General features: G+C 41.6%; 1 protein-coding gene across 3 annotated transcripts in view; it reads right to left on the minus strand.

The window, feature by feature from the left end:
* Positions 1-16,284, minus strand: part of LOC132898496 (cadherin-18) — a 298,900-nt gene that overhangs the window by 68,004 nt on the left and 214,612 nt on the right. For all 3 annotated transcript variants that reach the window (XM_060940160.1, XM_060940158.1, XM_060940159.1), the window contains exon 9: positions 313-430. In XM_060940160.1, the coding sequence (XP_060796143.1) occupies positions 313-430 (118 nt within the window). The remainder of the gene's footprint in view (positions 1-312; positions 431-16,284) is intronic.

Consider the following 16,284-nt stretch of genomic DNA (forward strand, 5'->3'; position numbering starts at 1 on the left):
CTTCTGTAATTTTTTTATTGATATGTTATCTTGATTTTATATGTGCCAACATTTTGCTATTTGATAATGGCTCTGTGATGAAATGAATATTATTTTAATAACATTTTTATAACTAATACATAACCGGCACATGCCAGTGAGTAATTTAGTTTGCATTGCACTGCACATTTTTTTGAATTCATTTGAAAACGTAATATATTCATAATACTTTTAAAAAAGTTCTCCTATCTCTCTCTCTCTGTCACTCAACACACACACACACACACACACACACACACACACACACACACACAAATTTATTGAATTGCATACCTTCATTGTCCTTTAAGGTAAAGTTGGGATTAATTGGAATTCCTTCAGGGAGAGAGAAATAAAATCTTGGCCCATTTGCAAAGTCATCCTTATCCACAGCACTGATCGTCTGGATGATCTGTCATTAGCAGAATGGAAAAAAAAATCCTGTTGAGTCTCCATTGTTCATCACATATCTCAATCTGATAATCAGACATTTGTAAGTGGAAAAAAAAGCACAATGTCAATTAGATTCATTAACCAAAAGTCACCCTGAAATCCATCAGATAATCAATTCAGTTCACGTTTGGCCTAAATACTTCTTGTATTAAAAAGAGCCTTTAACTGGAGTATGGTAATTAGGCCATGTGTATCAGTCCCAACAGTTGTTTCAGTACATCTGGTTCAGGAGGGAATCATGAATTCCTCCATTTTCATTTCTTTTTTCCATTAGACAGAGATTATAGTGATTTTACAGTGATATTAGCAATACTTTTAGCCCTCATTGCCCTGAATGAGAACATTGTTTTCAATAAACAATCCCAAGCACATCATGAATGATCAGATTCAGCCATTTTATCAGTGTGCAGTATCAATGGCAGTTTTGTTTTTGCTAGCTATAATATTTGTAATAAATAGTTACAATTTAATGGTCCAAACATGGTCTGTTGGGTACTACATAGGTTCTAGACCCATATACTATTGACAGTGTTGCCAAACTGAAAAAAAGTACACATAATATTTCATTAAGAAACTACAGATACAGCCCCCAACAAACAAACTATCAGACTTTACAGAGTGTTTATAGAGCTGGAGATCATTTCATGTCATTATGGTGTCATGACAAGTCATAGGTATTCATACAAATATTAGAAACAGTTTAAATTTTATGGGCATAAATATGTGTCACTAGAAACTGAACTTGAGTCACATAATTTGAATTTGTATTGCCTAACTTGAATAATTGCATTGAAAAACTGAATCTGAATAGCATGGTTGAAATTGAATTTACTCGTTTGGAACTGATGACGAATAAACTTGAACCTGAATGTAATGTTATGAAATTGAATAAATTTGCTTTGAAATGGCATTTGATTCTCACTGAAAATTCAACTCTCGATATATTTCCACATTGTCACATCCGAGCACATCCACGTGCATTTTGTGCTCTGAGCATGTTGTGTGCACAGCAAAGACTTATGCTTGGTTCGCACATTGCCGTTTCAGCCTTGTGTATGTACGGTGTATCAGGATACATGGCAGTAAGAAAAGAACATCACAGCATCACCAGCTTACGTAGCTAGCTTATATAGCTAATACTCTAGGATGCGTAACACAATCTCCTTGTACACCAGGGTGCGGCATATTTTTAAGTCCGCACTTAAAAATCCATAGCACATATGTAGCAGCTTTGATACGTCACACATACGTCATGTGTATGCCGTAAAAATGAAAGCTATGCAGCAGTGAAGCAGCAGGAATATTGCTCTAACACCTATTATGCCGTGCGAATGCTTTAGTTGACATGTGCCTGATGAAGGTGGCTCCGGGGCTGGCTGGGAAGATGCGGCTGATGTCTTCCCTCTTCCCTTGCCCTTCTTGGGTCCTGACTTCTTCACTGGCATGATGCTTTCTTGACTGTGATGAATGACAACGAATGCAGCGTGGGGCCCCCTTTTATACCCACCTGTGAACACCGCAGATACACTGCAGGTACGTAGCAGCAACGTCACACATAAGAACGAAACGCCACGCCAATGAAAGCAATGAAACGGTTATGCTGTGGCAACACATCATACGCCACGCATATGCTTCAGTATGCCATAACTTTACGTCCCTTGAACCCCAGACAAACCCCAGATACGCCACAGGAATGCCACAGAAACATCACACATATGCCATGTACATCACAGGACTTTAACTTTGGACAAAATATGCCTCATTTCTTGGTGTTTGACCCACACGCTGCTTACTTGGCAAGATACAAGACAGTGTGATAGTAGCCTTAATAATTATATACACCTGTCCCTAATCAGAGCACAATCACTGCACACATAATGGGGCTCTAGGACTTTGTGAAGTATACATGTTGTACCCTATGTCTCACTTTTACCAAGCCCTGCATCTCTGTGTTTACTCTAGTTTTTGATTTTGTTTTGTTTATTTGGACTCTGCCTTTTGCCTTGCCTCTAATGCTCTGTTCGTGCCTCGTATGACCCATGCCTGTTTAACAACTCTGTTTTTGCCTCATATCTTTGTATCACGTTTGCATGCCTGTAAATAAACCTTCCTGCAGTTATGTCCATCTGCAACCACATTTACTGACAAAATTCAGTTCTCACAAATCAAATTCAGTTTTTGCAATTTAATTTCAAATTTACTGTCTCACAAATCCCAGTTATTGAAAAAGAGCCATAGAATGCAGATCATAAATGTAGCCATGGTGACTGGCTATGTACCTTTGTAATGTACAAAAAGGCAGTGGGAGTAGCATCTGGAGTACTCTTTTTTTTATTTATTTATTTATTTTTTTAAATATACGGAGGTGTGTTAGTTTGAGACAGTTGTTAGTTATTGGTGGCACAGTTGCCAATTCCACTTATTTTAAGTGATTTTGGGCTTGTTTTTCTGTAAAGTTGCTTACAAATATTTGTAGTCACTGGTTGCGATTTTTTGGACTTGTTCCTAAAGTGTAGGTTCTTATTTGGGATTGCTCCCTATTTCCTGTCTCTCTCCCATAAGCCCTTTTTACACAGATTATCTGTAATATTGGCATAAAAAAGGCACCTCCAGCTTTATATTCCAGCTTTAGTGATTTACACTGAACTAAATAAAGCTGGCATGAAGACATGCCAGTGTGTGTTTTTAGACTGTGGGCCGATGTTCCGTGACCAGAGGTGTGATGTGTCACAACAGAGCCCCAGTGTCTAGGGTGATGTATCTACGCATCGGATACCCCGAACATGCCGGTGTTGCTTTCAAAACAACGGCAGGTGAACTGAGTGTTGAGGTGCTTTTGTTAGCTGTGCACATTTATACTACTCTTCAAACACAAGCAAAGTTGTTGAGTGTCATATGCAACATGTTGTGTTAAATAATTCATGTTGAAGGGAAGTAACAGCCTTAATATATATAAAACATGTTTGTGTCCTTTAGATGAGCTGGCTTTTCGGGGGAAAAGCGTCAGAGAAAACTGCGCTCACAAATGGAGAGGAGAATTGAATTTTTACCAAAAAATTGTGTGTAAGGGAACCCCAAAACGAAAATGGTTATGGTAAAATTCATATTTAATTAATGGTAGACTGCCTTTCAGATTTTTCAAGTTTAGGTCTAAAAAGAATTTTCCCTGACACCCAATTATTTTTGTTTAGTGGACTGAAAGCTACTGAATTTGAATCATAGACTTCCAATTTTATTAGGTCTTTTTTTTTAAAAAATAAAACAATTAATGAATTTAGGGCTGCGTGGTCCTAAATTCTCAGCTGTTTCTTCCTGCTTCACTATGACCCAATACAAGATACTATGTCATGCATCACGTGGTGGGCTTTTCCCATTCGCACAAGGCATTGTGGGATACAAATTTGAAACAGGAGAGAACAGTGGAGGACGTGAGTGTGCGAATGAAATGTGGAAGACCAACTACAGTAACGGAAAGCAAGAAGAGAAGACGTTATGTTGTGAAGGAAAGGAAACACAGGACCAAACTGTTATATCGGCAGTCAGCGAGCATCTCGGTATGATCAGCTGTTTGTTTAGCGACAAAATTATGTAACTGTCAGTGCACGGTCAAAGGTAAACCTGTAAATGGCAGTAATGCAACACTGGATGCCAGCTGCCATAAAACCCAAAAGAAGAAGAAGATGATGACGGTAAACCTGCACATGCGCACATGGACTTCCTCTGTCTGCTTGATCATGCAAAGCGAGCGATTTCATGTACATTATTTGCTCAGGAATCCCCTCAAATTAAATAACTTCTCAGCCACAGAATGGCCTGATATTTTGTGAGATATTACAGAAATAAATATATATCACAATGACCAAATTTCAGAGGGAACGAAATTTCACAGATTTTATGAAATAGAAAGGCTGTCTAGCTTTAAGCCAATGAGTGACTCAACAAAGAAAACAAGGCAGGAAGCCAACGACAGTCCATGAAACAATTAAAAACAGTTTCTCTGCTTTGACAGTATGGACAACAGTTCCTCACCTCTGGATTTAAAACAGACAGAAAAGCATTTACTGCAACAGAACCATGTAACATTCTCCAATGGAGAGCACCAGTGGGTTTTTTTTTTTTGCTAATGGTGGTTTGTATAATATTCTTCAAACTAGCTTCACATTTTCTCTAATTATTAGCTTTTCTCTCCATACAGTGTCTGGAAAGTTGCTCAAAAAAAATCTCACTGGTGCATTTTCTTTCCATTCACAGACCCCAAAACCAAACTGTTTTCTCTCAGTTCATGCATGATATGACCCATACAGTCCTCCTCTGTAAGGTCTGATGTAAGCTCTATTTCCAGAACAATGTCTTTGTGGTCGGGATGATTTTCATCCCTACTATATTCCTACATTTAGTCCCACTCCACCTCTTTCAGCTGGACCTAAAACTCAGCAAAGGTTGAACCAAATGATTGAACCAGAGGCAACTATCTCCATGTTTTTCAGTCCTGGTCCTGCTTGATTTAAAAGGTGTTTCAGTTGAGTGCACCCTTTGGTAATTAAAACTGATGAAAAACTAGGAAATAAAGCACAGCCAAGATGAGCTCCAAGAGTAAGTGGGTCCTCAAGGAGCTAGTACAAAGATTCTACAGGCTCCATCCATCCATCCATCCATCCATCCATCCATCCATCCATCCATCCATCCATCCATCATCTGTAACCACTTATCGTGTCCAGGGTCACAGGCAAGCTGGAGCCTATCCCAGCTGACTATGGGCGAGAGGCAGGGTACACCCTGGACAAGTTGCCAGGTCATCACAGGGCTGAAACATAGAGACAAACATCCATTCCCACTCACAGTCAATTTAGAGCCACCAATTAGCCTAACCTGCATGACTTTGGGGGAAACTAGAGCACCCGGAGGAAATCCACACAGACACGGGGAGAACATGCAGACTCCACACAGAAAGGCCCTTGTCAGCAACTGGGCTCGAACCCAGGACCTTCTTGCTGTGAGGCAACAGTGCTAACCACTCCCCCATCGTGCCACCCAGGCCCCATCCAATGATATTTAAAAAGACCCCACACCTTAAAAAGGCCTTAATAAAATGCTGGTAAACTAGAGAGTTTCAGGCCTTGACAGACAACTAGGAAAAAAAAAATAAGATCGAGCCCAATGCCTCTAGGACCCTGAAGAGAAGTCCTGGCCACAGGTCTCCACACTAAATCAGACGGACTCTACAGGAGTCAATGACTACGTTTACATGCACATCCAAATCGAGCTGCTGTCGGTAATCGAGCTGAAGGTCCCAGCAGGGTGCCAGAGAAATCCAATCCTACATGCACACAATGAAATCGGGCTATTGTGTGAGGTGCACTGTGCACCCGAGCCACAGGTGGCGCTACATGCCCCATCGTGTTGGTACACTTCCGGTTGTCGTCATGAAGAAGAGCTATTCAAGAGTGTAAACAAAGTTATCAGTTCCGTGTTCTCCATTGCGCGTTTTTCTCCCATCCATGAATTTTAATATATTCAACTCCTTAAGCTGAATGAGCATGAACTCTGTCTCCTCATTGCTCCAGAAGTGCACGTTTCTGCTTGCCTGTGGCAGTGGGGGCGTGGTCAAGCGCCGGTCTGTGACAGGAGGGCGGAGCCAGGGAAGGTGAGTGGCAGAATCACTACACCTGACGGTAATTAACCTGTGTTTGTGTGTCTTCCCAGTAACCGCGCCCTATTTAAGGAGGCAGAGGGAGAGCAGAGGGGAGAGCTCATCCCGGGACTAGAACACAGCGCGCGCGCGTGTGTGTGAGTGTCAAGAATAAAAGTAGGCTGTTAAACTGAAAAGTCTGACAATAAAAAGCCTATTAGTACCAGAAGCTTTGTCCTGCCATCCTCTGTGCTCCACCCACACTTCAGAGAGCTCTACATCGCCATTTTCTCTTCTTCATTTGTTCCTCCTGACCTCTTCTGCTGCTCGCTACTACTGTTGTCATGCCGACCGAGGCTGTTGTGTTTCCCGCTTGTGGTCTCGTCACTCGTCACTTCCGGAAGGGGCAGTAAGTAGCTCGACAACTAGCTCAATAGGGTATACATGCACAAAGTAGCTCGGCAGAAATCGCATAAACTAGGTCGTGTAGCTCGATTCCGAGAAATCAAGTTCGGTTCAATTTCAGCCGAATTAAGGTGTATACATGGCATTTTGAACTTCGATTTCAGTCGAGCAACGGCAGTAAACGGCAGTATGTGCATGTAAACGTAGTGACTGTATAAACTGTGGTCTGCAAGTAGCAGCTCTAGTAACCAGGTGAATCATTCCCTGTCCACCCTCACCTTAGGGAAGAACAGTACATTTTGAGGAGTCCAGTATAGTTTGCCCCAGAAGAAATCAACCACAGCTGACTGGATTCTTACCAAAAGGCCAGGAGGGGGTCCCATTCATGCCAATCTATTCCACTGCACTGAAGTGACCAGGGTTGTTAATAAGGAAGACTCTGCCTCTGTAGGACATTTTTGGAAGAATCCCCTTCCATTTTTTTAGCTTTCCAGTAACTTTCTCCACTACAACTTCCCAGTTTTGTTTTCTATAATCCTCTGATTGGAGTGGCATGGTGGTGTAGCAGTTAGCACTGTCGCCTCACAGCAAGAAGGTTCTGGATTTGAGCCCAGTGACTGACAGGGGCCTTTCTATGTGGAGTTTGCATATTCTCCCCATGTCTGTGTGCGTTTCCTCTGGGTGCTCTGGTTTTCCCCCACAGTCCAAAGACATACAGGTTAGGCTAACTGGTGGCTCTAAATTGACCATAGGTGTGAGTGTGAATTGTCGTTTGTCTGTATGTGTCAGCCTTGCGATGACCTGGCGACTTGTCCAGGGTGTACCCTGCCTCTTCCCCATAGTCAGCTGGGATAGGCTCCAGCTTGCCTGTGCCCTGCACAGGATAAGCAGTTACAGATAATGGATAATGGAATCCTCTGATTCCTAAAACACTCTAAGACATCTCTAACTAGAGTCATATCAAGAATAGACCTGCCAGGAATACAACAGGTCTAGCTGAAGTGAATAACTTGTTCCAAAACTTCCTTTAAACAAGAGGCCAATGCTTTTGACAGAGTTTGCATGTTCTCCCCATGTTTGCGTGGGTTTCCTCTGGGTGCTCTGGTTTCCCCCACAGTCCAAAGACATGCAGTTAGGTTAACTGGCTCCTCTAAATTGTCTATAGGTGTGAATGTGTGTAAATTGTTGAGAGGAAAAAACCTCTATAATAATCCAGTAGAAGGCAATGGGAAACCATTACTGTAATTCTTCCCTAGAAGCTTTGATGGCTGAAGCCATCAGAACAGACCTGCCATCAGGGAGCACACTAAAGAAGAAGAATGTTTCTGACAAAATTTTAGCCTGAACAGAGGAGGGGGATAGGATGCCAGTGCCTTTAGGCCCTGTCCACACGGCAACGGATTCGGGTGAATCTGATAAAATTGTTTATCGTTTCGGCCTGGCGTCTACACAGCACCAGCGTTTTGGGTGCCCCAAAACGAAATCTTTTGAGAACGGGTTCCAGAGTGAAAAAATCTGGCAACGGAGCCGTTGCGAAGTTGTCTGGATGAGTAGAACGGATTTGTTTACAATGACGTCACAACCACATGTGCTTCACGCCGGGTAGAAGTGTAACGAACTCAATGCGAGTTGTCAACAAATCCTATAACTTGGTTCATGAAACGCGCTTACAAAATATTTTCACTGTGAATATTTATTGTGTAATGGTGCAAAATGAGAGAGAGAGAGAGAGAGAGAGAGAGAGAGAGAATAACCCTTAGGGCAGAGTCAATCCCGCCAGCAAAAATAGGGAAAAAAAAGGAGCGATCTCACCTCTTCAGATGTTTATTCCGGACCATTAAAGAATTCTGGAAGATATCAGAATGTTGGCGTACCGGCTTCCATCTATCCCCGTTCATTCCTCTTTCTGCGTCTCCATTCAAAAAACGAGCACGTGATTTAAAGGGACTATATCCAAAGGATAGGGAGTGAGAAAGTGTGTGCGTGTGACAGGGATAGTCACTGTGCGCATGCGCAGTTATGCGCATGCGTCTACTTCTATTGTTCTGGTGTCTCCGATGGGACCGTCTTACAGCGCACGTAGTGGTGTGGCATGTGTATTGAATCGTTTTTAGCAAGCGTTGCGTTGCCATATGAACCTGATATTTTACTGATCCGTTGCCCATGTGGACGCGATATTTAAAAAAAAAAATCTCGTTGCCGTTGCCGTGTGGATGTAGCCTAAGTCTTGCAGGTCTCCCTTTTTGGGCAGTCAGGTGATGACAACTCTCCTGCAGCTCAACGGCAGGACCCTTCTTTTGAGGCTGTTATTAATAACAGTGAGCAGGTCTGCCCCAATCACAGACCAGAAAGCCTTAAGAACTCGACTGGCAGGCCATCAGTGTCAGTAGATTTCCCAGTTTCCATGCCCATTAGAGTTCTATGAAGCTCCTGTAGTGTCAAAGGCACAGCAAGGCCTTTACTGGATTCTTCAGAGAATTTTGGCATGTCACTATAAAATGTGTCAGTATCATTGTCACATCCTTTTATCTCACTGTGATATGGATCGGTATGAAAGTTTATGACATTCATGAATTTCCTTAGCTTCTATTAACTCTACTCCATTGTTTGTACATAAGCACTATTTTTTTCCTAATTTGACAATTTTTCTTTAAATTAAAGAAAAATTTGGAGGGGGCATCCATGTGTGTCACACTCTGGAACTTGGAATGTCTAATGGCCCTTTTCCACTACCCTTTTTCAGCTCACTTCAGCTCGCTTCAGCTCACTTCAGCCCGACACGGCTCGCGTTTCGACTACCAAAAACCAGCACGACTCAGCTCGCTTCAGCCCTGCTTAGCCCCTAAAACTCGCACGGTTTTGGAGTGGGGCTGAAGCGAGCCAAAGCGAGCCGAGTGAGGCTGGGGGCGTGAGCAGACACTCCCCTGTGCACTGATTGGTGAGGAGGAGTGTCCTCACATGCCCACACATGCCCCGCGAGCGCGCTGGGATCTGTAAACACCGCAAACCCGGAAGGAGAATAATTACGAATTACGAGAATTTCTGAAGCCTTATGCGCCTCGCCTCATCTATACGCTCTTGCCAGTATCTGTCCGCGTTGTCGGTGACAACAAGCCACAGCACCAAGACCAGCAACACTAACGACTCCATGTCCTCCATGTTTATTGTTTACTATTCGGGTCATGAGACTACCGCTTAAAAGCTCACTGATGTCACTGTTTGCGCTGCTAAACGACATCACCTGACGTCCACCCACTTTCGCTAACTCCACCCAATGTGTCCACCCACTTCCAGCCAGCACGGTTCAGCGCGGTTGTAGTTGAAATGCAACTCCAACAGCCCCGCTCAGCCCGACTCAGCACGGCACGGCTCAGCCCGACTCAGCCGCGTTTGTAGTGGAAAAGCGGCATAAGGGTCCCATTGAACTGTACACTCAGTAGATCTTTTAAAAAGCCCTTTTTTGGGGGGATCTAGGGGAATAACCTGCTCCAGTCCACCCATTGTTGCTATCTGGTCTTGCAGCACAGCAATCTCGTTTTCCAGCGTTCTCACAGTACGTTTCAGGTCCTGAGTAGCATTGCAGGTATACTACTGACAGAGCAGTAGTTTTACCGCAGTCCCACCACTATTGTAGAGAACTGTACTCCTGCAATGTTTCTCTAAAATCAATACAGAAATGTTTTAAAAAATCCTTAAAATGAACATTATCATTTAGAGCAATACTAAAATGTCAGTATGCACTCTTGACCTTTACAGATTTGATAAAACAACCACAATTCATCAAATTGTGATCAGAAAATCCTATTGGGATGATTTTTACAGGACTGAAAGATGTTAAAATGATGACTAAATCAATAAAGCACATCAAGCCTTGCAAGAGAGACAAAATTTTCTCTGCAATGTGCCCATGTGCACTGTCAGGTGTTTTTAAACATCCGTCTCCAGACATCACAAAGACCATACAACTCAACTATTTCCTTCAAAGCCATTTGTGAAGCAGCATCTGGCTTTAAATGATTCCGATCCAGTTTATGATTTAGGGTCCAGTTAAAATCTCCCCCAATGAAACATAAGAATCTGTATCACACTGCTGCAACACATCATCAATTGTTCTTAAAAACAATTCTTTCTGTACCAATTATAGGTGCATACACATTAAATAAATCAGAGATATTTTTTAAATTTTCACAGTAACCTGCCTGCCACAATGTCTTCAACATGTGAAGAATCAGGCAGAAAATGCTTTGAAAAAAATAGATACCCCTCTACTAACAACATCTGAGGCTTAAAAATATTTGTCCACTCCATTCTTTTACTCAATCAATACTGTCTGTACTTCACTGTGTGTTTCATGAACAAAAAAATATCCATATTATCATTTGAAGCCAGTTTATATAACATCCCTCTTTTCAGTTGATGTCTTGCACCATTTAGGTTGAGACTCTCTATTTTGAGATCATACATGGAAAAAAAGAAAGGGTATATTTAACAGTTATTCCATAAAATTGAGTCGTATAGGTTCTGAAAGCCATGTATGATGAGATTGAGTGGAATAATTGTTTTATTCTATCCACATTCACTGCATTTTGAGAAACAGAGCATTTCTATTTATTTAAATTTTTTTTTGCAAATTTGATAAATAAAAACTTTATATAAAATGTCCAACAAAATAATTTCTGCTGAGGTGGACTTCTTAAAAGCCTACCGATGGCTGCATGAATGGATTTTAGTGTTGTTTTTTGTAGAAAGTGCCGTCTTGCTGTCATGCCCAGCTACAGAATAGCTTTAGACATTTCTTCCTTGGACATTTCAGTGATGTAATTTTCAAACTTCTTTGAGTTTTTGAATCAGTCTAAAAAAATTCAACAATTTTTAAAGTGATGAAGAATGTAAACAACCCGGTGAAATGACAGTAACAATTTGTGAAAAATGCTATAGGAATAATAATTCTTGAAAAATAAAAAAAAAAAGATATGTTCTTACCATCAAATACTTTTATTATATGTTTTATTGCTTTGTTTTGTATTTTTTAGGGTTTTGTTTTCGAGTAGAGTTTTTATTTCATACTTGGTTGGTTCAGCAAAACATCTCCACCATTTTGTTTTTCTCTACTCATGGTATATGAGCTGATAGCCTAGTAGTAGAGTAGCCAATCAGAGCACACGAGTGCTCATATCCAGTGAATGTGGATACAATAATACATATTGCTCTATTATCTCTTTCCATCCATTAATTGTGTCTTTACTTTCAGTACCAATTTCTTCAAATGTCAAGTTTCTTTATCAATAAACCATTCATCCCCCATCCCCCTCATAAAATACTTCACAGAATCAAGAAACATTTGTTTATCAGGGAAGAACTGTTCAGCACACACAGCTTTCATCCTGTCTGTAGCTTTAAACGTGTAGCCACTGTGTAAACTCATTCTTCTTTTCTCAATAAAGGACTGTGAATCTGACTTTTCAGCCTCACTCTCTGAAACAGAGCCAGAAACTTTAAATTCTGACTCCTCACCTGTTACTATTTTGGGACTTTCCTCTGTAGGCTCATAAGTAGCCCGTGTTTTAGCGTTAACCCCCAAAGCTTTTGATCTGGTTTTCCTTTTCTTATACTCTGAGATTGAACAGCAGTCTCTTTGCTCAGTGACTCAGACTGACCTGCCTCCTCTACAAAGTTTACCACTGGAGAGTTTAATTCTTTTTCACCCTCTTTAGTTTGTTTCTCAGCTGTAGTCGGTTCATCCTGTTCCTCCCCAACTTCACCAGGTTCTGTCATCTGTTCAGAGATGTTAAAGTGCATATTCTGGACCAATTTTGTGTTTTTTTTAGATGAAAGTATGTCCCTTTACACACTCATCCAGAAGGGTAATTTTGCACAAGGCCATCTGTCTACAGCAGAAAAAAATAAAATAACAAAACGTGTCTGGAAAAATCCCAAGGGAGTCTGGAGCCAGATTCGTGACGTTACCTGCGGAAGCGGCAGCAGGCTGCGCGAGCTTGCATAGTTTCAGTGCACAGCCTGTGTAGACCAAGCGCTCCCATTTCTCCCTCATTGTCCGGTCTTTTGGAAAACGATGAGTACTAATCCCATCAAGATTGGTGTTGCTACACCCTCCTACGATACATCTGTTAACCATTTTAATAATTACGTGATAACATTGAAGAAATTTGCAGAAAACCACCAGGTCGTTTTCTCATAAACAAACCAGCGCTGACGTAGGACTCAGAGGGAGGCATCCCGCATGTGACATCACAAAAATCAATGTTTCCCGGGAAATCCAAATGCCAAGTTTTTTCAGAGGCGGACCAATTTGCCTCAAATGGCTTGATTTCAACTGAATTTTTCTGGTATTGCGCAAGGTAAAAAAATTGCAGAGAATGCAGAATTTTACAGATATTTGACCAAAGTTTAATATAAAATAGGAGAATTACATTGATCTTTCTCCTGAATTTACCCATGATATGCACTTTAAAGGATATGGGACATGAAACATAAATGCACGCTATATCAGTTTTTTCCATTAAAAATATGAATTAATTGCATCAACAAATACAAACTCATCTATTAAATTCAGCAAAATCGTTATATTCGTGATGATTATATGGCATTTCTGCTCGACTTCCGATATGCATTTTCTACAACCGGAAGAGCCGCTGTCACGTGATCATACGTCACAAAAACTTTCGGGCACAGCACAAGCGGGTAGATGAATGGAGAAGTGGATGACAAGAAAATTGTTTTTATAGTCTTTAACGTACATTGAACATCATGGTGTATTGTGCTGCTTATGGTTGCAATAATTCCAATGGGAAATGCCCTGGAGTAAGTTTTTTTGCATTCCCCAAGGACCCGAAGCTGAGGAAAGTGTGGGCTCACCTGCGCATGCGCAGTAGTGATGTGTCGGTCGCGAACGATCCGGTTCAAAGAGCCGGCTCTTTGAAGTGAACGACGGGAGCCGGCTCTTCGGTGGGAGCAGAGTTGGGGAGCCGAATTAGTTTTTTGTCCTTAGGTGCCTCAGAGAGAGAGAGAGACTTTCACAAAAAAAGTTGCTGTCCGATTGCGTCTTTGTGTTGTCTATTGAGGTATTTCACCTGACGTCACAGGGTCACGTGACGCCCCGGTGTCCGCCATTTTGAACGTCAAGCTACATACTAACGCTGCAGACAGAGAGGGAGAACCAGCTTGAAAAAAAATGTGTTACAGACACCTAGAATAGATTAATTTGTCAGTAAGCACTCTATAAATAACCATGGTGTTTGCTTGTTGTGCTGTGGGCTGCCACAACAGACAGGGACAGCATGCAGGACGCTCCTTTTACCGGTTTCTAGTGATGGGAATTTCGGCTCTTTTTCGGGAGCCGGCTCTTTTGGCTCTTCTTACTATAAGGAGCCGGCTCTTTCGGCTCCCAAACGGCTCCTGAGATTTTATTTTTGACTTAATTGCTGCAATTAACTAGTTAATTAATTACATTATTATTTATATTTTATCAATAGGATGTTTTCCATTTTATTTTTTAGTTTTTGTAGCCATTGTAAAGCTTTGTAAAGTATAGCAGTGTAACAATGTTCTAGCTATAGAAATAAAACTTACTTACCAATTAATAAATTATTTTCTCACAAACATAATGCAAAACTGTGTTATATTACCAATATAAAATACACAGCTAATTTTCCCCTCCTCAGGTGCCTCACAGACTCCTCTCCCCTGCGCTCCACAGCTTTAAGCATTACACCAATTTTCGTATTTTCGCAGCTGTGAATGACATCAACCCCCCCCAACCAAAAAAAGTAGGCGTACACCATGCTACTTTTTTTCCTTTGAATGGTAATAGACAACACAAAGACGCAATCGGACAGCAACTTTTTTTTGTGAAAGTCTCTCTCTCTCTGAGGCACCTAAGGACAAAAAACTAATTCGGCTCCCCAACTCGGCTCCCACCGAAGAGCCGGCTCCCGTCGTTCACTTCAAAGAGCTGGCTCTTTGAACCGGATTGTTCGCGACCGACACATCACTACCGGTTTCCTACTGACCCAGACAAGAGGGCCAAATGGATTGCAGCTGTGAAGAGACAGGATTGGGAGCCAACAGAGTACTCCAGACTTTGCAGTGATCATTTCATTTCAGGTTAGTTTATCAGTTAACGCAATTTTGATAAAATATATAGCAAAAAGTAAATGGGTCAGTGTTTGTTAACCCATCTGAGCAGTGAAACAAGGCAGTGTTAATTTGTCTAGGGTTGCATGTAGCAGACATCAGACATAAAACGCAATAACAGAGGCTAGAAAGAAACGGGACACAGAAATAAATAAACAGGGCTCCATACCAAGGCTGGGTACAGTGTTTGTGATAAAAGACAGATCCAATTTAATACGAATCACAGCTTACTTTCTTGTTAAAATGTGCAAAGGTCTCCACCATCTCATACCGCCTTGCACTGAAGGACTTAAGCGTGCCGTCCAAAATGGCTGCGTCATGTGACTTGGTCACGTGGGTGAAATACCTGAATTACCATTCAAAGGAAAAAAAGTAGCATGGTGTACGCCTACTTTTTTTTGGTTGGGGGGGGTTGATGTCATTCACAGCTGCGAAAATACGAAAATTGGTGTAATGCTTAAAGCTGTGGAGCGCAGGGGAGAGGAGTCTAATATTTTATTTAATATTTTATTTAATAAAATATTTTGTTGCACGGGCGGCACGGTGGTGTAGTGGTTAGCGCTGTCGCCTCACAGCAAGAAGGTCCTGGGTTCGAGCCCCGTGGCCGGCGAGGGCCTTTCTGTGCGGAGTTTGCATGTTCTCCCCGTGTCCGCGTGGGTTTCCTCCGGGTGCTCCGGTTTCCCCCACAGTCCAAAGACATGCAGGTTAGGTTAACTGGTGACTCTAAATTGACCGTAGGTGTGAATGTGAGTGTGAATGGTTGTCTATGTCTATGTGTCAGCCCTGTGATGACCTGGCGACTTGTCCAGGGTGTACCCCGCCTTTCGCCCGTAGTCAGCTGGGATAGGCTCCAGCTTGCCTGCGACCCTGTAGAACAGGATAAAGCGGCTAGAGGTAATGAGATGAGATCAATTTTGTTGCACATTGTTCTGTGTTTGTTAAAATAATTTCCAACTTTGCTTCATAGTTTCTTAGGCCTGATTTATACTTCATAATTTATTTTGTGGCATTTTGTTCAAGGTCAAGTGTGAAATAAAGCCATAAAGGATAAACAGTTGATGTCTTCTGTGTATTTTATATGGGTAATATAACACAGTTTTGCATTATGTTTGTGAGAAAATAATTTATTAATTGGTAAGTTTTATTTCTATAGCTAGAACATTGTTACACTGCTATACTTTACAAAGCTTTACAATGGCTACAAAAACTAAAAAATAAAATTGAAACATCCTATTGATAAAATATAAATAATAATGTAATTAATTAACTAGTTAATTGCAGCAATTAAATCAAAAATAAAATCTCAGGAGCTGTTTGGGAGCCGAAAGAGCTGGCTCCTTATAGTAAGAAGAGCCAAAAGAGCCGGCTCCCGAAAAAGAGCCGAAATTCCCATCACTAATGCGCAGTAGGCTTCGCGCATGCGCAGTAGGCTTAGTAGGACAAATCCAAGAGGTAGGATAACTTTACAGAACACCTGTTGAAAAAACTTTGCACCTATTGTTTCCCACAAACTGTGTTCGGACCATTTCACTGAGGAGTCTTTCAACATTAATACTCAGGTACTGAGCAATATTAATTGCCAAGCCAAATTTAAGAGGTTACTTAAAGATGGAGCCGTTCCCAAC

This window comes from Neoarius graeffei, chromosome 14, assembly GCF_027579695.1.
Source record: "Neoarius graeffei isolate fNeoGra1 chromosome 14, fNeoGra1.pri, whole genome shotgun sequence".
Lineage (NCBI taxonomy): Eukaryota > Metazoa > Chordata > Actinopteri > Siluriformes > Ariidae > Neoarius > Neoarius graeffei.